Below are 26723 nucleotides of genomic sequence, written 5' to 3' on the forward strand. Positions count from 1 at the left end.
GTCTGCCATGGGTTGCCTTTTTTTTTTTCTTTTTTTTTTTTTTTTTTTTTTTTGTAATCGTGGAATTTTGGGGATAGACACAATTTTCATGTTATGCTAGAAAACTCCAGTCTTGAAGTCAAGAGTCAGGACTAGTTGGAGTGTTGATTCCAGTTTGAATTTGAGATAACTTGTCCATTTAAATTACATGATGGCAGTGGATTATAGTCAGATTCCTAGTTGTCTAGTCACAAAGGTAATGGTAGGCTTCAAAATCAGATTTACTTACATCAAAATAAATTTGAGGGATTTTTTTTGTTTGCTGTCATTTGCCTTCAGAGTGGTCAGCTTTAGAGGGTGTAAGGAGTTTGTATTCTCTCCTGCACACTCAGAGGCAGTGTAGGTCTCCCTTGTGTAAGCTTCCAGTCAGTGGTTCACATTTTAATGTGAAATTGCAGTATGGCTTCAAATTCAGAGATATATTGCTTGTGAGTTTGACACTGACAAATATGTCTGCATCAGCCATCCCTGGTTGAAAGTTTTCTGTACAGTGAATGTTATTTCTGCACCTTATGTGTATTTCAAAAACATGAATAATAGGTTTTTTCCCACATTTGTTTCCTCTTGTCATGAACAATTGGATTGTAATTTGTTGGGGTGGATTTCCAGGCTTTTCCTCAGGGCTAGAACTCAAAGGAATTAATTTGCATCCACTTGTGTCTCTGTAAGTAAAATGCCAAATAACTTGAGACTTGTAATCCATGCAAGAACTGACAATGCAAATACTTCATGAAGCCACCTTATAGTTATCCATAGGTGGCTTCTTAGGGTTGTGGATTATCTGTGTTGTGAATGGAGAGCTGGTTAAGATTTGGCAGGGTTTATACTTTGAGGCAAAATGTTTAAGGAGCTGCGCTGCTCCAGACACAGCAGTTAAGAGATGAAAAGCCCTGTACTCTCTCCTTCCTGGAGTGCTGGTGTGGGCAAGTGCAAATAGCTCCTCATGGAACTCGCCTTGATTTAGCAGAGCTGGCACTGATAAAATTGATCAAAATGGAGTCTGATTCATTTAGAAATGGTTCCATGCGTTGTGATTCAGTTTTTCCTGGAAACAGAGCACTACTCAGCTGAGACACAGTCTGTCCCCAGATTGTGGACCAGCTAAGGTCTGGCAAATTAACCTTATCCTCCCATCATCACTGAGATTTGTGATGCCAAAACGCTCTAGGCTGGGTTCTTGACTCCAGTGCAAATTTTTGTGCATCTGTCACTTGGCGTCAGTTTAGAAAAACTCAGGTTTCTTTGAATTGCTTGCCATGCTCCTTCTAACTTGGACTGTGTATTTTTCTTTCAATATGTGACTAACCAGTGTCCTGTAACACCAGAATGAGATGATTGTTTTTTAAGTTTACCTTGTAGTGGATATTTCAAAGACCAGTAGAGATCAGTCCTCCTCTTGTGAGAAGAACACACCAACTGCCTTTGACTTCAACCCATTCATTCCTGTTAGGAACTGCTGTCATGAGTGACAGATTTCTTTATAAGGTTCATACAGAATGGGTTGTATTTAAAAGAAAACAACTTACTTGTCTTTCTATTGATGTTACTAGCATCTGCTTTTTCTGGCAAAATTTAAATATCAGACTAAAAGACAATGTAAATCACAGTTATTGTCTAAGAAAGTATTTCAAACCACCTTGTTTACTGGAATCTTTTCATTAAGCTTGTCATGATGTGGATGATTCATCGGCTGCTGGTTTGAGGAATTTGCTTCTTGGTGCCATACACAAATGTTTAGGAAATTCTGAAGATGCTGTTCAGGTAAGTAATTAAATGATAATTTCCTCCATTACTCTTATAATTTATAAACTATCCTTTTAAAAACAGTGAATACTTTTGAGTAAGAGTGTTAAGCAAGTCATTAGTTTTTCAGTGCTATTGATCATTCTGGTTTCTGAATTCTAACAGAGTTTCTTTTAAAATCTTCTGATTTAACATGTCTTCATTTTATCCTGTGCTGTGAAAGTAATTGGCTTTGTTGAATGAACATGGCAGTAGAGTGGTTTGTAGTAGCAAGAGTTAAGGGGAAGCTGGGAAGAATAAGAGAAAAGTTTTTGCTCTGCTAGATGTACTTTGTCCATCAAAGAAAATGATTTTTTTTAAAAGTATCTTGGAGATTGACTTTTTGAAGGCACAGCTTTGCTTCTTCTTCTCTGGACATGTTAGAGAGAGGAGTTTGATTATTAGCACATACAAAGAATAATTTTGCCACCACTCCAGGTTTTGATCTGTAGATACAACTCTCCTTTTTCTTCTTCAGAATAGAATGCTATTCATATAAGTAGCAAGATGCTGGCTTTAAACCTCTTTCCCCCTGCCTCATTTCTCTCTCACATACCTTAAATAATCTGGGTACTTCATCTTTGATGTCACAGTTTCTTGTTAAAGCTAGTATTTTTTTCACTATGAAATTGGGAAACTCTTGAATCAGTCACTATAATACTTGGTAAAAATCCAAACTAATAATTTTGTCTTGATACAGTAGTGCTGTAAAAATCTAAACCATTGTACATTTTAAATATATTCTCATTTTAGCTTTGGCTAATTTCTACAGATTAAAGTTGAATTGGTGCTACTGTATTGTTTGGAAGTAGTGACCAGTCAATTTTAATGTACCTCTGCCATCTTTGGTTTCTTTTTTTCCTTTCATTTTTACAGTACTTTCAGCGAGCTGCTAAAGATGAACTCTGCCGTCAAGGCAACTTGTACGTCCAGCCATATGCTTGCTATGAACTTGGCTGTATCCTGTTGGACAATCCAGAGGTAAAAGCATGACCTGTTTTTACACTTACAAAACCTGTGGAAGGGGTCAGCATATCACCATGCAAAGAATGGAACAAAGTTGGTAGGTGACTGTCCATATGAAGTTGTAAAAATTTGTTTTATACCTACCATAAAGAAACCTACAACTTTGTGGGGGATGGGGATTCAATCCAAGAAATGGAATGTGTTTTAGGTCACAATGTCTTAGTTTTTTAAAATTGAGAGTGTTCCTGGTGCTGGTGGCAACAAAGGCCTCACCAGAAGGCCTTGGATAGGCAGGGCTTTCTTGTGTGCAGGTGGTATTTAGTGTGGTAGATACCTAGGGTCCTTTTCTTGCCCATTTAATATCCTGTTGGGTGCCATTCAAAGTTCACCTGTAATTATCCTCTCCAAATAGAATTTGATGCCTTCCTAAAATAGCAAGTGGTTTTTTAAGTAATTTAAATTCCATTAAAGCTGTTTGTGTGGGCATTTTGACTTCCACCCTGAGTAGTGAGGGTTTTGTTCTTCGGGATGTGGAAGAAAATAATCCACCTGGCTTTCAGATTGCCCAAATGGCTTGGCTGACAGTACATTTAATTGTTCAGGTCTTTGCACATACCCTGCCTCAGAGAATCTTAAACCAGAGCAGCTTGTGCAGCACTCTTGGTGCCATTTCTCTCCTCAAATGTGTAACCCCAGTCCTTGGAATTTATGCCACCTTGTGTTGTTAATCAGATGTCAGGTTAGGGGGAAGTAGTCATAGGGTAATCACTTGAACTCCCCCTTCACTGTGTGTGGTGTATGAAATAGTGAGCTGATAGTATCTCAAGTTCTTCAGATTCTGTTTCCAGTTGGTTTTGCTGTTGTCACATTTAGTTAAGAGTTGAGCCTTCCCGTTAAAGGGGGAAGGAGAGGAAAATCTTTCAATAAAGACAATTTTCATAACAAAGGACAGAACTAGAAACTAGAAAATGCTTTTAAAACTCATTTTCTTTTTGAAAACCCTGCTGCCCTAAGACTTAGAGCTGGGCTTCAGAACCTGGAAAGAAGGTCTGAGTCCCATAACAGTTGCTGCTGCCTTTCTTTCCACGTTCATGTTTAAATTTGATCATGTCAAGTGTCTCTAAAAAAAACCCTAAAAAATGTGGGTAGTGATGGCATGTTAAGATTTGAAGAACATGAGAGCACTCCTTCCTTCCTCCTGCCTTACACACAGTGTGTGCACACAGTAGCTGAATGTGCCCCATGCAGGGTGTTTGAGGGCTGAACCAGCCTCAGCTGGAGGAGCTGTGGTAGCGTTTCGTGTATGAAGGATGTGGAGGAGACTCCCTCTCGTGGCACTCAGAAAATGAGGAGTTAAATGATGCTTGGCTTCAACAAAGTGGGATGGGGTAGAGAAAAGCAAGAGCTAGAACTAGAGGTGAATGGTTCCTGTTTACACAAAATTTCATTTAGCAGCTGGGGTGTTGTGCTAGAGCTCCATAATGATTAAGAAAGAGAAGGGAATAGGATTTTGTAGTTTCTGTGATTTCACATTTTCTGTAGAAGACTAGAAATACGTAATAGTGCTTCTCCTGGGTGCCTCATTAGTATTTCCAGTTTCCTAATTTGAGAGGGTTTTGTCTGCTCAGTACCTTTTTCAAAGGTAGAGATGCTGCTCGAGTCTCACCAGCTCATTTACTTAAAGTATTTTCTGTAACATTTGTGATGTGTCTCCAATGCAATGTTTGTCGTTTTGTAGACTGTGCCAAGAGGCAAAACCTTACTGCTCCAAGCCAAGGTAAAAACTAAGGCATTTTCTAATTTAATTGTCTAAAATGAAAGGGCATTTGGGAGGCTGTGTTTTCAGGGGACTGGGGAAGGGGGGAGTGGGTGTTGAGTGGCGGTGTCCCTCACCTGTAATCCACAACTCCTGTCATATGGATGTGCATTAATGTGCATGATGCACATTTATGTGTGCTCCATTGGTATGTGCTGCTAGGTCAGCCATCACACTGATCCCACATCGCTGACAGCTCCTGCAAGTGTTAGAACTTTGATCCGTTTTTCAAGCAAGATTTGGCTACAAAACTTTTGAAAATGACAGTTCTCCATTCCTTGTCTGTTCCACCTGGTTCCTGCCTTGGGCCTGTTGGGATTTTCTGGAGCTTTTGGATTAGTAGAACCCCTTAAGTGCTCTTCAACTATATGGGCTTCAATCTGCCCTCTTTACCAACTTGGAATTTCTGTAATAATTCCTTTGCTGTGGGTAGTACGGGGATATTGCAACATGCAGTCGCCAGTTCATCTCTTTTCTTTGGACTCTTTTGTAACATGATTTTTAAAGCATTAACAGCAAAATTATCTGTATATCCCAAAGAGAAGGAGGCTAATAGGTGTATATTTGGGATTTTTTCCTTGTTTTTTTCCCCCAGGAGGAATTTACTGGCTATGACTTTGAGAACAGATTGCACGTCCGCATACACGCAGCCTTAGCCTCTCTAAGGGAAGTGGTTCCACAGTGACCATCAGGAAGGCTTGCTATCCTTTCCCACAGTTCCTGCACTTTAGGATGAAGCAGAAGAAAGAGCTGTTGGGAAGTCCAGCTTTTCTTCTGAAAACCACTTGTGCCAGAGACACTTTCCTAGTATGGCTGAGTAAAAACATTACAATTTTAACTAAAGGTAAATCAACCAGGAAGAAGGTTAAGTGACCTTGTGTTTTTAACTCTTCATCTTTTATTTTGTTCAAACCAAGGTGAACACAATTACTTGTAACTCTCTGGGTGAGCCTAAATAAGCACATGATTTACTTCAACAACATTGGCAAGGTTGATTTCTACCTTTTAAAACAGGTCACATCTGAAATTTGCCAGGAGGAACACTTTTAGTTTAATTAGAATAATGCAATATATGTAATTGGTTTAAATGTTGAAGTTGGAAGTGGTCAGAATACTTCTTTTTCTCCAGGTATTAGCCAGCACACAGGAGGAGGAGGAAAACTGTTTAGCCACAAAAAGTAGATATACTAATTTTTAGTGGCTTTTGCCAGTTACCTCATGATGGCTAATGGTGAATTTTAAACCTCTCACCTCTTTAAGTTCTTTATCCCTTTCCTCCCAACCCAGCTCATATTTGTGATATCAATGATGTCAATGTTTAAGTTCTTTGCTTCTGGTACATTCCAGAAAAATCCTTTAACATGCAGCTACTGCTTGGGCAGTTCTTATTTTGGCTCTTACATTCTGAATACCATATTAAGATGTTACATGTTTTTCATTCAAGCTGCTGGATCCTTACAGCATTGACCTTTAAAGGTATTTTAAAAACCCACAAACAAAAAAAAAGACAACCCACAAAACTGCTTTAGTAATTACACCAATATTACAATATCTTCAGTCTCTGTATAGTATTTCAAGCCTGTGATGTCAAGTTATTGAAGTACCTCAGAGAGCCTAAAACTTTTGTCATGACCATATAATTTTTAATACTTGGCCATCAGTGTGCTTATCTGTAGCTTTTTTTTTTACTTTTGTCCTTAATGTGTAGTATTTCCTTATGTTTTATATTCAGCTAATATTGTATTCAAGGAAGGTAAATATTTTTTTAAAGAAGCTTATGAATGGAAATCTGACCATAAAGTTAGTTGAATTGTGTTACTTTGCAAAGCTAAGAAAACTGGATATCCTTGGAAATAGTTATCCAAAAGCCTTATCTTTACTTTGGTCAGGTTGCCTTAAACAGTTCCTTAGCTTAAGCTTTTTTTGTTTCTTCTTATCTTTTTGTAGAGCATGTTGCCAAAGTTCTAGACTTTGCCCACACCTAACCTTCATTGATTTGCTTTTGAGGTTACATCTAAAGCAAGACTGATATGGAGGAGAGAAGTAATGTCCTGTTTGGTAGGCCAAATGAAATGGTTGAGACACTTTTATTTCTCTCTAGAAAGACACAGTTCTGCTATGAAAGGCATTCCTAGAGCAGTTTATCACTTCTGTTGCAGTTCCTGAAGGAGAGGAGGAACTCTTTATAAAGCAGTTTTATTTTTGTATAATCTAGGTGTCTTACAGGTAGTACACTGGGATTTTTTTATTCCACTTTGATGGTAATACTGAGTCATAAATGGGTGTTCAACCTTATTTGGTCAATCCAAATAAATATTGACTAGAAAATGATATATTGTATATGTATATAGTGACTGCTTAGAGTTCAAATAATTATTTTAAAAATGGGCTTTAATGTACTTGAAATCTTATTTTGTCCTATCTGACTTTTAATGTTTTTCAATCAGACAGTCTGTTCTGGGTAAATAGCTGGGAATGGTGCAGCTACTGGCAAAATTCTTTTTAAATACACTCCTTAAATATGATGTGAGACTTGGCTGTTCAGGACACAAAGCACCTGCATGCAATTTGTGTTGGGATATTTAGAGTCTGCATACTTGGAGGTAGCTAGAAAATTGTAGTAAATTTACTAAAAGGCCTGTTCTCACCAGGCCAGGAGTGGGTATAGAAAGACATTATATGTTCATGTAACAGTTCAATAACTCTGTGCAAAGTGCAGCTTTCCTGTGGGCTTAGCAAATCATCACAACTGTATGTTTCTGTATTAGTTACTTTTTCCCTCCCCTCTCCTCATAGGAGACCCTCCTACACTATATATGGCAGAATTATTTTTTATGTTAGATTGTGCCTGTGATGAGGAAAAAAAAAACAATGGTATTTTGTGTAAACTAGTAAGTTTTTATACTGTGGAACTCGGAGGCATGGTCTAATAGCAATAATGGAATATGCATCTTGCTAAGTAATATATTAAGGCCATCTTTACTGGGACAGGTATTTTTTGTTGATGTTGATGCAGTTTTTATCTGAGTACAACTCATTTCAGATAACTAGAATTTTTAGATGTCACAAGGTGGCATATTTATTGTGATGTACTGTAAATGTTGTTAATTTACAGAACTTGCACTTTTATATTTCTGAGTAAAATTAAAAGAAATGTGGACATGAATTTTGTTCCTTTGCTTCTTGAGTTTGAATTCTAATTGGTAGCCTCCTGAACAAGATGATACAAAGTATTGGGAAAACTTCTGGGATGTTAAGTGACTCTGTAACAAAGTTTTCTACTCAGCAATTACCTCCAGCCTTTTTTCTTCCAGTATAATTGCAGTCTCCTGGATGAGCAAGTGAGTTACTTCATATTGAGCTCAACCATAGAGTGAATGAGCTTTAAGGTACATTTTTAAGATGTCAAATTCACTTGTTCATCACCGAAGAAAAAGAACCACATAAAATTGTATTTGTTGTATTCCTACACCTTTGAGAAGTGTTTCTAATTTACTCTAAAGCAAGCACTTTAATTTCTCTGACTTTGAATGCGTGTTTCATACTCTAGTTATGCTTTATTCCTAAATAAAATTCCCCAAATGCTGTACTGAATTGCTTTTCAGTTTGCAACAATGTGATTGCCTTTCTAACAAATGATTGTACTTGTGTTTAAGAACTGTACTTGTGTACCTGCTGAAGTCTGAGCATTGTGTTAGGTTGATGTAGGCCTGATCAAACCTTGCAGTGGGGTGGAAGCAGAGTATAGCACTCAGCTCCCCTTTCCATCAGTCATTATGAAACACCAACAGTGGTAGAAAAAACTTTCATTAGAAGTTATGCAATCCCAAACAAATATTGTTAAAGCTCATCTTGAGTAAATTTATGTTTATCTTTTTATTTTAAGTTGGGAAGTCGGTGGCATCTGTCAGAAACTTTGCAGGCAGCCTAGAGCACAAAGGAAAAGTGAAATTTAGGAGTAATAGACTTGTTCAAGTCTATTACTTCACAAAAGTGTGCCATTGTTAGGAGATGGTGAAAAGTGTTCCTGCTCACCTGGCCTCTTCCCCACCCATTTCCTACCACACAGAAATTCAATTTGAGGCAACCTTTCCAGAATTAAATGCTGAATTGTTTCTATATCTGATTACTTTTTTGATGTGTGTTTGGACCCCACAGCTGGACTCACCACAGGTTATCAGGGTAGGTTATATTTCTTCCCTGCCTTTGCTTAGAGCCCCTTTGCACAACAGCCCAAGATCTCCACAATCTACTGAACCCCCTGTGTTTTTACCACCAGTCAGAGTCAGCCATGGGGACTTCATGTGCAGCTGTCTTAATGTTAGCCCTAATTTTTCCATTGCTGGCTTTTCCAAAATGCTGCTTGTCTTTTGATGTCACCTATTCCATGATGGTGTTCCAGTCAAGTACTCTGTTAAGCTCAGCAGGACTGGCTGTTGGTCAGTGTTCTTCAGGCATTTCTGGCAAGCTGTGCTTACCTAGAGGAGATGCCCAGGTGGGAGAAGGGAAGAGATTAAAAGGAAAAAAATTACTTGTTTGACTTGAGGATTTGAAAAGGAAAGGAGAAAGAGATTGTCAGAATTTGCTTAGCAAAATAATTTTTGTAATAATGACCTCCCAGTCTTTCACTAAAAGCAATATGTTTACTATATTGAGAAAAGATAGTTGTACTGCTGGGACATAGACTTCTTCCCAGTTAATGAATGACCTGATCCCTTTTCTGGTAGAAAAATAAAGCTTATCTGGGACCTTGATTTGCTGAACTTCTGCCCAGGCTCTTAGATTTCAACCTTGTCTGGAAGCTGTTACTTTTGCAAAGGGGCAAAAGGTACAAGGCAATGACCTCAGCTGGGCAGGCTGCTCATGGGCTGGCAGGCCCTTCCCTATGGGGCCAAAGGGTGATGTTTGTTAGTAAAGTACCTGGTGTACATTGCTCTTGATGGCTTCCAAAACCAGCATTTAAGTCCCAGCACAGTGAATTAGTTTCCAGACATATTTTTTCCTATAGCTGCTCTTTAGTTTCAGACACACACAATTTTATGTTAGGTCCTGCAGCCTTTTCAAATATTTATGGAGGTTTATGCTTCAGTCCTGTCACCTCTGGTAATACATTATTTCTGTGGTTTATGACATCTGTACTTAAGCATCTTTGAAGCTTTTGCTGTGCAGAGCTTTGCTGACCTTGAGTTCTGAAAGTTTTCCAGAGAAGCAAATGTGCAAGTTCTCCTCTGCTCTGTATTCAGTGGGGATGGTTTTGAAGTAATCATGGCTACCTTTGCACTCAGGTATGTGTAATACCTTATCAAGGCATGTTGCTTCCATGTGCTCTCAGTACAGAAATCTAGACTTTGGATTGCTCTCCCTACTCCAAAAAACATGCATTTTCCACTTCTCTCATATATATATTCTTGAAAGATTTTTTCTATAGGAAGCTCTTCTTCCTAGTTTTGCAAGTCATAAAATACAAATATTTAACATTTTAAATATTATCATCTGTGTTGTCACTCTCCAGGACTGAAAAGATAATGTGAGAAGTTTTCTTGAGAAATTACTAAGGATTCAAGAAGCATTATGTGGTGAGTATACATTAGCATACTTTCCTGTGAATGAACTTGAAAGCCATTCAAAATTAGCAGAGTTCTGCTGCAAGTATGTTACTTTTAAAAAGAAGCTGTTACATATTTTCTAAATGCTTTAGCACCAGTGAGTTTTAAATCTTCGGTACTGCTGGAGTTCCCCTCAGGTTTGTGTAGAGATGCAGACATCCAAGAATGCAAGAGCAGGTAGACAGATGATGGTTTTCCATCTGTAGTGAAGGCTGATCTGCAGCAATGTTTGTGGTTAAAGTTTTTATCCCTCAGCAGACTCCTGATCATGCCTTGCCCCTGTGATCTTTCTGTCTTTACAATCCTCCAAAATACAGTGGTAATCTTGAAAATACAGCACTACACAGTGACCTTTCTTGTGCTTGTATGGGAACAGAAAATGATCTTTTGTGTACCTACTAATAATAATGTGTGCTGGGAAGCAAATGTCACCTGCCCTGATCACCTGGGCAGGTGAGGTTTGTTTCAGGGTTTGCCCTTGCAATCATAAGATTCTGCAGTACAAACAAAGCCTTTATGAAGGAATAACCTGGTTCCTCTTGGGTGTGGCTGAAGAAGTTACAGTCTCCAGCTGTGTCCTCTGAGCCCCTGCCAGAGGCCACCAAGGAACATTGCTGCTCGAGTGCTGTATTTTGCAGTTTGTTCAAATCCCTTGGGTTTTGTATGGCTGTAAGCAAGGGGTGGTCTGTGCACTCAGCCCTTCACCACAGAGGGGTGAGATGTGGCTGCAGCCTTTCTGCTTTCTGCAAGTTGCAGCATTAGAGTGTGTGAGGCTGAGGGAAGAATTGCCCTCATCCTGGGAAGAAATGTCTGGCTTGGCTGCTAGTGAGGAAAACGGGTTTTGGCAAAGGCACTTGCTTAGAAGGGTTCTGCCTGTGCTGGGCATTAGGCAGGTCAGTGGCAGAAAGCAGGAGCAGATTTCATGGTACTGTGGGGAGGGGGAGAAGGCAGCAGCTCATAGGAATGTGTGAATGCTGTGGGCAGATTCAAGATCTTGCACTTGGCCTTGGCTGAACTTCCTGAAGCTTGTTTGGGCCCAGTGCTGCCCATCCCTTTGGATGGCATCGTCTCTTTGGTAAATCAACTGCACCACACTCAGCTTGGTGTCATGTGCAAACGTGCTGAGGGCACACTTGATCCTGCTGTCATTGAAGAGACAGTAACAAGTGTGCTACAGACTTGCTAGCAATAGTTTTGGTCCCAGTACAGAGCCTTGAGGGTGCAGTTATTGCTGGTTTGTTTCCACCCTTCTAGCCACTTCCTTATCCATCAAACCCATGTATTTACAATTTAGCAGCCAGAATGTTGGGAGGGACGGTTAAAGACCTTCCAGAAGTCCAGGTAGATGACAGCTGTAGCTCATCCCTTGTCCACTATGCAGTCACTCCATCATCCAAGCCACTAGATCAGTCTGGTACTGTTTACCCTTGGAGAAGCTGCAGCTCATGTTTGCTGTCCTTAACCATCTCTCCATCTTCCATGTTTTGATGTATCTTCTGGGATGATCTGTACCATGGCCTTACCAGGCACAGAGGTAGGCTGGCTGGTTGGTAGCTCCTACAGTCCTCATCCCCTTTTTTTAAAAACAGATGTGATACTCCATTTTCTCCAGTCACTGGGGGCTTTGCCTGACTGCTGTGACTTTTCAAATATGAGAGAGTGGCTGCATAATTGAGAATTGTCACCTGAATGCCTGTGTTAAGGAAACATCCCTGTCCAGCCATCCAGGAGGCACCCAGGCAGTGACACTCACAGCACCTGGGCTGGCAGCAAGATTTCCTCTGGAGGCTCCCACCCATAGTGACAGTATAGGATTTGGGACTCATGCACCAGTAGGGAGCTAACTGGGTTGCACAGCTGCAAGGCAGCCATTCCTTTCTGTGGCATAGCCCAACAGTGACAGGTTATAAATGGGCCTGACTTGCCTTGGGCTGGCAGGGAGAATAATGTTTTTTCAGAGGGGATTTAGCTCTAATGCTTCGAATAATGTCTCTCATAATTTTTGATGTCATTCAGAAAGCAGCTCAGTGCTGAGCTGTGATGATGAATTGAGAGACCTGCCTTCTCCTCTGCTACTGTGTTGGTTTTACAGAGAATGATCATCTTTCACCTTCACCATCACCTGCTCCTAATGATCCATTACAGGTTGTACCCTTCTGCAGTGAAACCAAGGTTACCTGTTGAGGTAACCGTTGAGGTTACCAGTGAGGTTGTACCATTGTGTTGGGATGACGAATTGATTATGGATGCAGAGTTTCCATCTTTTATAGAGCAGTTTTCAGAGTAATTCCCTTTGTAGATCAAACAAATTATCTGTTAAAGATGAAGCAGCCATTAAATGCATGCCAGGCCTCAAGTACTACAAACTTATTTGGCATCCAGAATCTACAGCACAACTGGAATCAAACTGAGCAAGTTTGTCTTGTCAGGTAAGAAAGTCTGGGCATTCATGTCATCATCCCAGTTACAACTTCCAGCTCTACAGCTTAGTGGTAAATAAATGAAAGATCACCTATTGGCAGTGCAATGCAGGGTTAGAGGTGACTTCTAAGAAACTACTGCACCAACACTGTCTGCCTGGCCAAAATGCTTGTGTTATATTTCATGCCATTTGGTCCATGAAATGTGGCTCTGGCCAGGACTCTCTACTCCTGAGGGCAAAGAAGCAGGTAAGAGTGATGGCAAAGTGCTCATTGATGCAAAATGATCTTGCTGAAAACCTGTAGTTTCTGAAGCAGGTATTAAGGACATAAGATGTAATCCATGTGCCCTGTGGCTAAGGAGAGGTGACTAGTTGGAATCCTAGTTTTGATTCTCCTTGACTGAAAGATCATTTATTCCAGAAGTGACCTAAGTTTTTCCACTTAGAAAAAAAATGGTGGTGGTTGCCTGTGGTGGCTGGACTTGGTGAGCTTCTGCAGCCATCCTTCCACAAAGAGCAGGAGAGCTGGTGCCCATCTCAGCCCTTGCCCAGCTGGAGAAATCCTCCAGCCTGGGGCTGTCCTGCTCCCCTCTCCCTGGAACAGCAGAGCCTTTTGTAAAGGAGAGTTGAGCTTAGGTAGATTTCGAGATTAACAGTGGTTTTTTGTAAAAAACCCTAAACTTTTAGGCAAGTTTGTCAAAGTTCAGTTTCAGAAATACCAGACCAAATAGCCTCTGCTCTGACATTTTATTTTTTCATTTTTACTTGCTAGGTTGCAGGTGTTCGTCACCCACCTAACAAATGGTGTTTGCTGTCCCAGATCCCTTCTGTATCATGCTTGCTTTCCCTAGGTCTAGGTGTGTTTAAGACATAAAGATTTACAAAATGACTGGAACTAACACCTTCTCATTCCCACAATTATGTCTTTTTAGCCTCAGGTGCCTGGGACATCCACCACACTCTAATGTATGGACCTTCTGTTGTCTAACTCAGTTGAGACAAGGTTAAAATTACCATGAAGCTTTTGTCCTGCTGGAGTGGGGGTCCTGATTCCTGGGCACTGCTCAGCTTTTCCAGGGGAGAAGATTAACAACATGGTCAGCTGTCACAAATACTTTCTCCAAATTATGTGATGCTAGAAAAGTGAAGTCAGTACATTCTCCACTTTTTGTTCTAGCGGGCTCTGATGTTCCAAGCACACAGGACTGGAAACCTGTTTCTACCCATGCCATGTTTGGACAGCCAGATGCCGGTGCAAGGAGGAGGAGATCACTACATTGCCTGATGAGAAAGGAGCAAGCCCTGGTTCTAACTCTGCAGCTGAGAGCACAGCTAAGCCATGCAGAGCCAGTGTTTTCCCAGTGGCCATCCCTCTGGCAGATGGGATGTCTGCAAAGACCCGCTGGCAGTAGCACACACTAAGTGCTCCTGTAGGAAGTTACAGTACTGCAAGGACAGTCTACCATTACATCAGACCCCATGCCCAGAGCAGGGTACTGAAAAACAATGCTTGCTTCCCACATAGGCACATGCTACTGTTTGGATTTTACTACCAGAAACTTAATTTATCCCTTTTCAAAACAAAACAGAGATGATTGGTTAAACTAGTTGTCCTACATAACACACCCACACTGCTTTCCTCTGCTTGTTATTGTTTGCAAGTCCTGCTCTGATTTTAGTCTGAAAGAACCACAATTTTTAGCCTCATATTTATACATATCTTTTTGCCTCTAGCCTGAACTTTTAGTTGTTTGTGTAATATTCAGAGTGGGGCAAAATACCCTCCCCTTGGAGTGCATTTGGTAGCACCTAAAGAAGTTCTTCCACACTTACCTACTGAGTTCATGTTAATTTTTTAACAGGTAGAGAAGAGAGGCTGTTTGCACTTCAGGAAGGGGTCAGGATGGATGGAGTTTACATTGCAATAAATCAAATAATGTTAAGCAAATGTTCAAAAGAAAGCACCAGCAATTAGAACTGCATTCCCATGTTGAACATCCCCAATGTTAGCCTTGTGTGAACTGTGCCCCCTGCCACATCTGCTGGAGCTGTTCCAGTGAGGAGCCACCCATGCTATAGTCATGGGGAACAGGCAGGAACTAAATGTTTTGCTTTCCTTGGCACTCAGTGCTGTGTGACCTGCAGATCTCAGACTCACACCTGGAAGCTGCACAGCAGTCCAGACAGATTTCAAGAAGCTCTGGCCAGAGAAGAGGCTTCCTGCAGATAGAACAGGTACTAAAATCCTGCATCTACAGGTCACTGTGAGAGCTGGCCCCTGACAGGAAAAGCTGCCAAGGAAAAAGCTTTCCCTTATCTATGCAAATATGGGGAATGCGAGAAGTGCCTAGAATAAAAATAGAAAGCATCTCATTGCCTTATTAACAGTTTCAGTAGTCCACTCAAAGCTCAAGCTGCAGGAAGCTCAGTTCCCCAGCCCTCCCCACCCCCTAGAAAGAGACTCTTCTTTGCTTATGGAGAAGAGAGGTCCATGGAGCACAGGGAAACACAATACCTGCCCTCACTGCAGCAGGTTTTGGATGAGGCTTGCTCAGAAGGGGTCAGCACTGTTGAACATCACTCACTTTAGACTAGATGCAAGAAGTTTTGAAGCCTTTATTTAGTAGCAATTAAATTATTCAATTAACACTAACCTCCAGACAGCAGTTAAAATACTGTACAAAGAGCAGCTTGCCCTCTAGAAGCTCTGTACACAGTTCAGTATAAACAGACTAAGATTGAATGCACCCCACTGAAAAGGGGTAAAGCAGCTGTGCACAGGAGGCCTCACTGAGGTGCTGTACTACCTTTGAAATGCACAAGACTTCCTCACAGGGAGTTTGCACAGTACAGACACAGTCCTGTCCCCCTGCCATGTTCCACCAGGTTGTTCCTGGACTGATTAGGTTCTTGCAGTGGTGCTGGGCACCGGAACTTCTAGTGCATGAAACAGATTCTTTTAAAACCTGTTACTAGTGTGCAGTTCAAATCAAATCTGTAGATATTTAAATGGCTCTTAATTCCTTAAATCATAAGGTTGGTAGCAAAACAGGAGAGCAAAATCCAAAACACACTGCACAAAACATTGAATAAATAACCTCTGAGTAATGTTACCAGCTTAAACAACTGCATTACTGCTCCAGAGATGTGAACACTTCTGGAATCTCCTGAGCAGAGCTCAGCTTAAAGGAATTACTTTAGTAAAAGAAAAGTCACTTTATGAAAAATTACATCTTTACAGAAGTGACACCCTTTACTTCATTTAAGAATAGAATATTGCAATTACTTTGTGTGCTTTTTAAACATTCCCATGTCACAATAAATAAAACCAGTTTTACTTGTGCCAATGTTATCTACAAAATAAAGTATTCACAGAACAGCTGAAGGTGTTCTATTCCTCATACACCACAACCTAATATAGGTGTACTCAGGGCAGCTTGAAACCACAGCAACTTTGTCCGTGCAGGACCCACCATCAGCCAGAAAAGTTATTCCCCTACCTTTAGGACTGCAGATCATGTACCACCAGATTTATTGCAGAGTTGCTTAATATTCTGTTTGATAACATGTCAGTATTTTCAGGAGATAAGTAGAACAAGGGAAAACATTAAAACAGATTAAGACTTATTTGTATGAGTCAGAGGCTCCTTACTGCATTTTAATAAATATCAGGCAAATTAAAGTAGTTTCTGTCCCAGTAGTTGCCAGAGTAAAGCCAGTCCTGTGTACCAGTGTGGGGATTGGGGCCTTGGTGGAACCATCTGCAAGGAAACACACAGCATGTTAGTGAAGCTATTAAGACTCACTTGTACAAGTTTAGAACTACTTTGCTGCATCTTCAGCAGATGGTATAAAAATACACAGCACAAAATAATTGTTGCAGGAGTCCTCTTGGTTTTAAATTTGTGAGTTTAAAGTCATGTTCAGTGATTACATTTCCCCATTTGCAACACTGCTTAAACATCTCTGAGATGGAATTACTGACACCAGTGTTTTGCTATTTGAAGCTGCCAAGATTACTGCATTAAAAAAGACAGATACAGCTTTATTTCAAAGCAGTTTTGAAAAACCATTCTGGCATGCACAAGCAGTAATAGTTTTTGCAAGACATGTAAACACCACAAGCACTGCAGTACTGAAAACAAATATTATATCCCTGGATCTTAATTACCCCTTGTTTTTTTAAAGCCTTGTTCATCATAGAATTGTAGAGTGACCTGGGTTGGAAAACACCTTAAAAACCATCCCCTTTCTTTGACCTTTCTTTTCTGGTTAACATATGTGTAGAAGCCCTTTGTGTTATTTTTTTTCCAATGCTTTGCCAAGTTCTGGCTTTGCCTTGGCCTTCCTTACCCCATCCGTATATAACTCAGCTCTCTGTTCTTCACAGGCGACCTGTCCTTGTTCCCATTGCCTGTGCTTCCTTCCCTTTGGTTTGACCAGCAGGAAACTTGAACAAGTGTGCCAGCTACCCTCAATGAGGATGAAACATCACCCACAGGCTGCAGGAGGAGTTCTGGATTATGACAAGTTAACTCTGTTGTGTTACACTGTTGGCAGCAGGAGACTCAATCTGAATACCCAGAAAGCTGATTCCATCTGCACAGAGCTACTTGCAAGCTTTTACTAAGCTTGTTATTATAGAAACACTCATGTTGAGCACCTGCTTTCTTTCCTTTCTTCCCTCTTCCTGCTTAATCTGGAGGCACCACATAGCACACAGTGAATGCCACTTTCTGTTTGGCCCAGTTACTCAATCTTGTGCCTCAGCAGTGCACAGTACCGGACCTCAAGCATTTTAACTTCCTTCTGTATTTTGCCAAGCCACATTTATGGCACGAGCCAGCTTTGTAGAAACTGTTTCTGTGGTAATGTGCTCCTCAACTTCCTTTCACCTCTCACTGACCACAGAAGCCAGTTGTCTCTCTCTGTGACTCACTGTAGTGACCACAGTCACATAAGTAAATGATCTGTGTGCAAGGCAGCCTGTTTAACTCTGCTCTTCCCTTCTCCAGCAATGTTTCCGAAGAGAAAAGGCACATTTGAACCAAATCTAACATGATCTCTTTAAAAGGCAAAAACCCAAAGGCCACCAGTACTGCAGGGTTGTGTTACAAAGCAGGGCAGCTAACAGGCAAGTCTTGCTTGGCTCAAAGGACTTGAGAGAGCTGCGCTGCAAGAAATGCCTTGTGCTGCCTTCCTGGGGGTAACTGACCAGGTGAACACTCCAGTGTTCACCTGCTGCCCTGGTTGGGTTAACTGAAGTCAACAGAAGTCATTCACCCCTAGTACTGTACACAGCTCACTCCTGCTGCTCCTCCCACAGGAGGAGTCAGCTATTCCCAAATAAGAGGTGTCTGGACTGGCTTAGGTGTCCAGTTCACTGGTGACAGCAGCTCATTCCAGAGCTGAAGCCAAACACTTGCTGTGAAACAGGGCTATAAGCACAGTGACCTCAGCTCTCAGATTAAGAAATTCTACCAGCCCACAGCTCATTAGTGTGTCCTCAACACTTGTACAGGTCAGGACAGAGTGCCCCTCCTCCAGTGTCCACCTACTTCAATAGGAAGGGGAAAGGCAGTGGGAGGAACTAAGCCTGAGAGACCTGTAAGACCTGAATCAGTCAGGGATGTGGGGAAGATGGGACAGACTTCATGAAAATCAACAGACCACTGCTGTACTTCAGAACTGAACTAAATATTGTTACTCAGGACTTAAGATTACTGGTCACCATCTAAAATATTCAGTGTTCATTACTCTGAACATTAATCAAATATTGAGAAACACCTCACTTGTAAAATGGATTCAGAATAATAAAATTATATATATTAAATAAAAAAATCACTGGGCACTTTGGAGAATCATCTTAGGAAGGAGAAATTCTACTAGACAAAGCAAGAAACCTGTTTTTCTGTGCAGGGAAATGGCAGCAGTTTAGATCTGAGCTCATAATGCACTGCAGAATAAGACCTACAGATGACCTGGGAATGGGTAGGACAGTTCTTCTTCACAGCATGCACTTTTCCCCCCAGAGCACAACTCTCCTTAAACTTAACATTTATCCTTTATAGCCACACCTGGCATTCCTACTAAAGAGATCAGACACCAGGAATTTTCTGCCAAAGCTTTAGGAACATCCTGGAAAGCAAAGAGTTCTTAAAGGATATCCCAGATTAGTGCTGAACAGTTTTACACAATGCACAACAGCAGTTGCAGAACCTTGTGAATGGAATCTGTGCTAATTATATAACCCAAAAACCACAGCTCTATGGGAATCCCCCAATTTCCAGCCTCAGGTGCTTTGAGCTATATTTAAGCTACTTCAGGCACCTGGAAGAATACTATGTAACTATCCCAGGTTTGAAAACACCTGGTGAGAGCTAGAAGCACTCTGAATTTGGAAAAGGAAGTGAAAGGTGCAAGGCTGTCCAGCACTTAGAGAACCTTCACAAAGATGTTATTCTCCATCAGTCTCTATGCAAACAAACCCAAACACTTCAGGAGAGCAGGCATAGGAAAAAGACAAAGGCAGACATGTCCAAACCTGGGATTTTGGGATGATGGGTGACTTCATTTCAAAAAAAAAAAAAAAAAAAGAAAAACGTGATTTATTGTTATAAACACTTTAAAGATATTTAATCCAGAGTGTCTGACTGTATTAGTAATACAGAAGAGAGGAAGCTTACTTTTTTTAAGTTTAGCACTACTGTTGTTTTTTCTGAGAAGATAATGCCAACTCACTACTATGCTTTTAAATAGACTTTGGTCAAACTTGATTCATCTGGTTAGGTTTTCACAGCTTGTGTGTAACAGCTCCCAGCTGACTCCTTGTAGTTTAAAGAAAATCCCCAAAACATCCTGGCAGGTCCCTTGTACGCTAACTTCTCCCTTAGCTCCTCTTTTGTAGTTAGGGGCCCCCTCCATAAGAAGGCAGGGTCTTGGATAACTGGGTGATAAACTGTGAGAACACAGCGTTGTCAGCACAGAGCCATGGGGCTGAGAACTCGTGGGCAAGCTCACAAGGATGGAGCATCTCCTCTTCTCTTTGGCCAGGCATGCAAATGTGAGGCAATAAAAACTAACCAGCAACACCAGTCCTTACCAGCAGCCCTCAGAGGTACCATCTTTGTCATGCCAGAAGCAAGAAGTGCTCAGAGAAGACAACAGTTTGTGTTTGCATATGGGTGTGCAAGCAGTGAGAGAAGGAGCCAGAGCAAGCCTGGGCCTTCCCTCTGGAACTACATCCCGCTGGGAGAGAGTCTGCAAACACAAGGCAGCACTGCAGACCTGATGCTGTCTGTCTGCTCTTCAAGCTGACACAACACTCACTGCATGTCACCAGTGGAGACTGTCACCCAGCTTGAATGTTCAAAGCCTTTATGTAACCACACACACACAGGCAAGGGCACCAACCTCGTCTTCCAGTCTTCCTCTGACTTGGAACGATTTTTGCGGGCGGTCCTTTGTTTTTCCTCTAGCCTCTTCTTTTCTTCACTAGCCAGATCTTGAAGGAATAAAAATACACAAAAATATAGATATTAAAGCATAATATATAAGACAGGGACATTACTTCATCTGACTCAGAAAATAAATAAGGGCAGTAGTAGAAAATGTCCATTTAAAAAGCCATCTACAGAACACTGACGGTTACTGGTTTAGTCTAAGAGCAAAGTCAGGCAAAAGGATCGGCCAGCGGCATCCTAGTCTTTAAGACTGCTAAATATATATTTATCCATGGCCTGAGGACTATGGAAATACGTCTACATGATAGCAAATGTGAGCTAAGGGAGGTGGCGTACGTAGAATTTATTTCAGTAGGGAAAGTTAAGATATGACCAATTTATTTCAGAAATCTGGCCACCTGCTTCTTGTTGAGTTTTGAGTTAAGTTGCTACTAGTGCCTAGTTCCTCATCACCAGAGGTATGGAATACTCATTTCCAGATTACAAAGAATTGTCTCTGCAGCATCCCTTCATTTTTTTGGTAATGCAGCATCCCAAACAAGCAGAGCAGTTGCTTCTCTTTGCCAGGAAAGGACAATCAGAAGGTCTGAGGAGTAAGTCAGACTCAGAAGCAGATTAGATGAAAGTCAATCTCACTTTCCTGAATCCTCTAAAAACATTTCATAGACAAGTTTTCCAAGAATGATTTTTTAAACTATTTCTATCAGCCATTCCCTGTCAGCTACTAACCCACTGTGTATTACTAGCTGCAATACAAACTTCATGCTTCTAGTGTATCATGAAGGAATATGGTCTGTTGCTAACAGCATAGTTATTTGCTCTTTAAATTTACACAGACAAATTACTGGGGATGCACTGAACCAAATATATCCATCATCCTGGCCACAAAACAGTTGTACAGACAGGAGAGAGTGGTGGTGGGAATTCCCTGATCTGTTTTAAAAACCTCAAAGAAACGGTTAGCAGCTTCTGAGTAAAAAGAAATAAAACTGCACAACTGCACTGTGTTACACCAAGACACTTATTTTTATTGCTAGATCTCAGACTACTTACCAGAAGTCTCATAGTTTTTGCCCTGTTGTACAGCTGAAACCAAATCAGGGTTTCATGACTTACCCAATCAGTTAGCAAGCCAGAGAAAACAAGAGCCCCCATACTGTTAGTCTACAAAGCTGGCCATCCTGCTTTAGTGTTGGTTTAAAAGCACACTATTCACTGGAAGTCTCATCATGTATTTCTAATTCACTATTCTAGGACAGCAGAAGCATTCAACTCCCAGTGAAGTATAATTTTGCATCAAGTGTATTTTTTAGCTTTAATAGTTTTAACTGCATTTCTCAGAACTGGCACAACAAAACACTTTCTCTGGATCGGGCTGATGGAAACATACAAACTGAAAAGTTCATGAGTATTTCTTTAACACGATGCAGGCATTGTTTATCAACACTGCTTTCGTCACGAGTCTAAACCACAGCACAGATATGGGTGACTATGAAGAAGATCACCTCCATCCCAACCATCCCCTGTACGGGTGGGTGACACCAGAAGCTCAACACAGCCTGCAGAAGGTTGTGTTAAAGAGTTACTGCCTGGCATCATGGAGGAATGCATGGGGAGCTACTTCCTCTGGCTGTTCATCTAACAACTTTTTTCCCAGTCCCTCAGTTTTAAGAAAAACCAAAACCCCCTTTGCGCATAGCTGAAGTTACCTATTTCTCCATTTTCCATAGCTCTGATATCTGGTCGTAGCCGGCAGTCAGTTTTGGGAATGACACTCTCCATTTCTTTGTCCAACTCATTCAAAGCCATAGCAAAGCTTGTAAAATTATACATCTGAAATTCAGAGACAAAGATGAAAGGTGACTTTACGACACCTCTAGCTACTGTGTAAATACAAAAGGAAACTGCTGTCTAAAAAGAAACATCCAAGTGCTTTTGTATTACTTAATCAGTCAATATAGGATTGCTCAAGATACCAGCAAAACTGCACTGTCAGGCAGTGTAGGTGATCCTTACTGTTTCTGCTTAAGGAGGCCAGCATCCAATTACTCAGTGCACTATTTCTCCCTTATCTTCTTTTTCCAGTCCTACTGGTATTTTCTCTATCTCTGTGGACAGATGTCCCCCTTGATTAATACAGTGGGGGCATCTTTTCTGTACCAATTTCTTTGTCTTCTCAGTTGCACAGAATTCCCTTGTATTCTGCCTAGTGGTTCTCCAGCTTCACAGCCCTTCCCACACCAACCTGTGCCATGCAGGTCTGTCCTTGGAAATGTCTGGCCTCTAATAAAGCACTTCAGTGTGATTTCTTACAAGGCTGGTGCCTCAGTGGGTAAAGCAGGGTGGAGAGAAGAGGTGGGGAAAGGCCCCATGCCCCTATCTACATGAAGCATCCCATTTTCCAGAGAAATTCCACAAATCCTAGATTGATCCCTGTGGCAGATATCCTTCCAACCCCTCATTAGAAAGGTACAGTTGTGGTGGGGAGGCTTGTTGCAATAAACAGGCAAACCCAGACTTGCTAATGACAAAGACAACAAATGGATGTGCTTTGTGTAAACCATACAGAGTAACAAGATAGCACACACTTTCAATAAGGAGGAGCATAGCTGACCTGTGCTGAATTTGGAGGTCTTGGAGTTATCTTCCATAGTAAAACACTTCCAGGAATAACATACACACTCTCAGAGTCAGGCAATGGCATCTCATCTGATTCCTCGGTATTGCCCACCTAAAGGCAGCACACAAAGAAAAGAGTGGTTCTTTGAAATCATGAACCATTTACACCCCATCATTCCAATACTGGAACTTACAGAAAATTATTTCCTTGACTAAAAGTGAGTAATTTCAGCAAAGAAACTTTTCTTGCCAAGGATTGAGGCATTTACATAGCACACATACTCCCAATTCTCTCCCAGTGGAACTCTACCAACAGTTTCTTGCATCAACATCTTTGTAGATGTAAGCTGGATGTTCAAGCGCTAAGAAATGTCAATTTTTCCACCTCAGAGATGTCCTCTTTCCTCAAGTACAAGCATTTTCATGCCTGATACTTAACTTCACTATTGCTTCATTAAAGGTGAAGAATGGAAGCCACATTCCTCATCCTTCCACAACAAAGAAATGCCAGCACATCATGCAGATGCTGCCCAGTTTGTGCACAACAAAAAGCCCTTTCTACTGCTCTGTGCCGAGAGGAACCTTCCTTTGCATTAACCACTGCACCACAGAAATGGCAAACTGCAAATGTGAAATTTATATCCTAAATTAGCTACAGCTTCTGGAAAGGGGATGAAGGGTGACACATACAACCTTGAGGCAGCTGTAGCCACAGGACTTTTCCCAGCAAGTAAAAAAACCCACAGAGGGTTACTGGGGCAGGAGAGTAGCTGGTGATCACAGTGTAGGTGTGACCTGAGCTAGATCTGAACCATTTCCCATTTTACACACAGCTTTAAAGCAGCTGGGCTCTGATGCTGCTGACATTAATTCCACCACAGAAGTGGATGCTGGAAGATCAAACTAAAGCCATGCTGGACAATGCGTAAGGCTCTCCCAGGAAAACCTGGTGTCACAATCACAGCTAAAAACAGCAGCATGTTTCAGAGATCACCAGAGATTAACACCAAACTTAAAGGCAACTAATGCTTTAAATACTTTGGCTACAGGCCAGCAGCTTTAATCCTGCTGCAAATAAGCTTTGCTCTGCCATGGTTGCATCAGATATTACTGAAAACATCCAGTACTCAACATGCACTCCAGTTGTCCTCTGAGATAATTCATGTGTGGCACTTCCAAGAAAATCAAAAGTAGTAGTAAGGATTCTGCTTCACTGAGAAGCCTTTCACCGTGCTTCTAATAATGAAAGTCAGCAGAACAATGTGCAGACAATGTGAGGATAGTTAACAGACCTGCCAAAGCAAGACCTCTATAAATGAGGTGTGTCTAAATGTGGCACGTGTGAGGGCAATTGCTATTGCCTATATTATTATCTTCCATGTATTTGCATTGAAAATTCTGCACAAAATGCTTCATCTTGATTAAAAAAAGACTCCAGTTCATTCAGAGCAGAACCATCCTGGTCTAACTGTGGGTCTACTATAACTCTTCTGATGTAGTAAAATATCACCTTTGCATACATGAAGGCTTGTCTAGTTCCCTGAAAAATTATTTTCCCCTAAGTTTTATTCCTATAAAAATGAAAGGGATTCAGGGGAAAATCTGGGGTAAGTTGCAAAAGGACGCTCATCTGAGCAGGTTCCCTCGAGGAAGGCAGAAGCATTTCCTGATTGGTAGCAATGTAGCACTAAGTAGTAGAAGTAATACCTGGAAAACTACTACATAAATCTGGAAATTCTAATGAGAAGTTAAAAAAGCCATGTACCTTCATGCCTGAATGAATCCTTCCCTCCCATGAAGGGACAAACCACATCCAGACACTAAGTGAGACTTGGCTCACCTAAATGCCCCAAAACCATAGAATGTACCAGCTCCTCAGACAAGGGGCAGTGGGAGCACATATTCAGCACAGAGTAACCTGGTTCATACCTAGCCTAGTTCATACAGAGCCTTCAGTTTTCTACATAGAAAGAGTTCTGATAATTGAGTAGGAAAAGCACTTTCCTAGAGTCAGAACAGCACTGCAGCTTGAGCTTTATGCAACAGGATGCTTCATTTCAAAGTGAAAAGCAGTGATCATCTTGAACATTGTTGGAAAATGCAAACAGGCAGCTGAACAAAGACACAGGGGGTGTTTTTCTTTATTCCTTCTCCCTAGAGTTCTCCAGGTCAGACTCCCAGAGAAGCAGCAATCCCCAGTGCTTTACCACTCCCCTGATGACAAGCACTGGAGCAAGCTCAGACACAGCAACAACCTGAACCTGCACAGGCACAAGTGCTGTCAGAGTTCTCCCTCTCTTTTCTTTATAAGTTTCTTCAAAAACTATCAACACCCAAACAAACAAACAAAAAAAACCTGGCTGCAGTCACCAAAGGGGAACAATCCCTGTTTAAACTACTGTCCCAGTGACTGCTCTTCACCAAGTTGTGTGTTGTCACCATCACCATTCATCCTAAACAAAAAGCTTACTGCTAACCAGAAGTTTGGAAGAATTATGAATGAGGCTTTTTCACAAGAGAAAAAAAAAATCAATTGTGAAGAAAAATAAAAAATTGCCAGCACTTTACAGCTGTGAAAATTTAATAGAAAGCAATAAAAAAAATCCTTGTAAAAGCTGGAAAATATTATCTTCTATCTTAGTTTCTCAATTTAAGAAACTAAGCTGTCCTTCTTCTAAGAAACAAAATCCTCCCTCAAAATCCTCCCTCTAGAATATGTTATTATACATGATCAGAAATGGCCCAACTAATGCATATGTTATTTCCTCCATGTAACTTTGGAGGAAGAAGCAGGTCACAAACTAGACAGTATTTCGATCACACCAAGTTTTGGTAAGTTTGAATACAAATTCAAGAGAGAAAAAGCATTTTATTCCTTAATATTGGTACTCATCCAATCTGTTTTGTATCCTGCCAGGAAAGAGAAGATAAGTGAAGGAAATCGTAATGCTCTTAAACGCTACTAAAATATTTAGCTGCCTGATCATGCTTTTGAGATCCCAACTCTTTATATGATTAATACCTGTTTACTGCTTTTCTTCTCTTCTGTATTTTTCTTGTCGTTTTTCTTGTAAGCTTCGAATGTAGCTGGGTCAACACTGTACAAACACTCAGTCCACTTGCCATATAATGCACAGAGTTTCTTTTTGCTGTCATAAAAAGCAGACTAAGTTTACAAAGGAGCTTAAAGAGATTTATTTCCCACTTCAGACAAAAATATGTTAAAGAAGACCTTTTGAGGGCAATTTTAAAACTCCATTACTGGTACTGCAGAATTCATAACCCTGCTGTTGCAGGTTCTTGCCTTTGAAAGACTCTGTAAAGGCATTCAGTTCTACAGCTCCCCTCAAAACCAAGGGCAGTCTTTTGTTTCCCATTTGGAATTAAGCTGTTACCTTTTGTCCTGAATGTAGCCTTCAACTTTGTGCAGCTCCTTCCCAAAGAGGCCACAGGGCTTGAAGCTTAGTACACACTTCTCCCCAGTTCTAAAGGCAAAACAAGAGAGCACTAATTACTTCCAAATGATTTTCCTTTTCAAACTTGCAGGAACTGAAAGTGCTCACACTCTGAACTTACTTATGGTTAGTTATTTCCACGTTTCCATACTGCTCAATCCAAAGTTTGCCCACAATAATGTTATGCACACAGCAGGTAGGGTTTGTCCATGTGTAGGCTTCATTGTGCCTAAGGGAAGGGAATAAAAATTAAAATACTGTATCTGTGTACAGGATGTCTGTCCTCAATAAGCCATCATCACGCCAAGCCTTGAAGTGGGCATGGCAATAAGTCAGTAAACCCAAGAAGTTTATTAACCTGTTGCTACTGATTTTACCAGCTCCTTGGAGCAGTCACTTTGGTGTCATCACTGTTAGCATGGAAAGGTGTGAGGAAAGCCAACAGGACTCAGGCATGCTGGCTTTAGCAGAACTGATGCCCAGGCACTTGGAGAACATCCAGGCCCAGGTCCCCACTGGTGCTATTAGCAGCATGCATGGGGAAACAATGGTAGT

General features: G+C 41.1%; 2 protein-coding genes across 7 annotated transcripts in view; one reads left to right on the top strand and one right to left on the bottom strand.

Moving 5' to 3' along the window:
• TTC39C (tetratricopeptide repeat domain 39C) overlaps positions 1-15843 on the top strand; it is a 64858-nt gene extending 49015 nt beyond the window's left edge. For 2 of the 3 annotated variants that reach the window (XM_005490704.4, XM_074549690.1), the window contains exons 11-14: positions 1703-1800; positions 2698-2802; positions 4526-4564; positions 5199-15843. In XM_005490704.4, the coding sequence (XP_005490761.1) occupies positions 1703-1800; positions 2698-2802; positions 4526-4564; positions 5199-5288 (332 nt within the window). In that variant the 3' untranslated portion in view covers positions 5289-15843. The remainder of the gene's footprint in view (positions 1-1702; positions 1801-2697; positions 2803-4525; positions 4565-5198) is intronic. The other variant, XR_012582187.1, reaches the window with a different exon arrangement.
• OSBPL1A (oxysterol binding protein like 1A) overlaps positions 7054-26723 on the bottom strand; it is an 85797-nt gene continuing 66127 nt past the window's right edge. For all 4 annotated transcript variants that reach the window (XM_014269630.3, XM_074549680.1, XM_074549668.1 and 1 more), the window contains 7 exons: positions 26290-26397; positions 26109-26198; positions 25736-25862; positions 22709-22825; positions 21804-21927; positions 20045-20135; positions 7054-16392 (listed from right to left, as the gene is read on the bottom strand). In XM_014269630.3, the coding sequence (XP_014125105.1) occupies positions 16290-16392; positions 20045-20135; positions 21804-21927; positions 22709-22825; positions 25736-25862; positions 26109-26198; positions 26290-26397 (760 nt within the window). In that variant the 3' untranslated portion in view covers positions 7054-16289. The remainder of the gene's footprint in view (positions 16393-20044; positions 20136-21803; positions 21928-22708; positions 22826-25735; positions 25863-26108; positions 26199-26289; positions 26398-26723) is intronic.

Source organism: Zonotrichia albicollis, chromosome 1, assembly GCF_047830755.1.
Source record: "Zonotrichia albicollis isolate bZonAlb1 chromosome 1, bZonAlb1.hap1, whole genome shotgun sequence".
Lineage (NCBI taxonomy): Eukaryota > Metazoa > Chordata > Aves > Passeriformes > Passerellidae > Zonotrichia > Zonotrichia albicollis.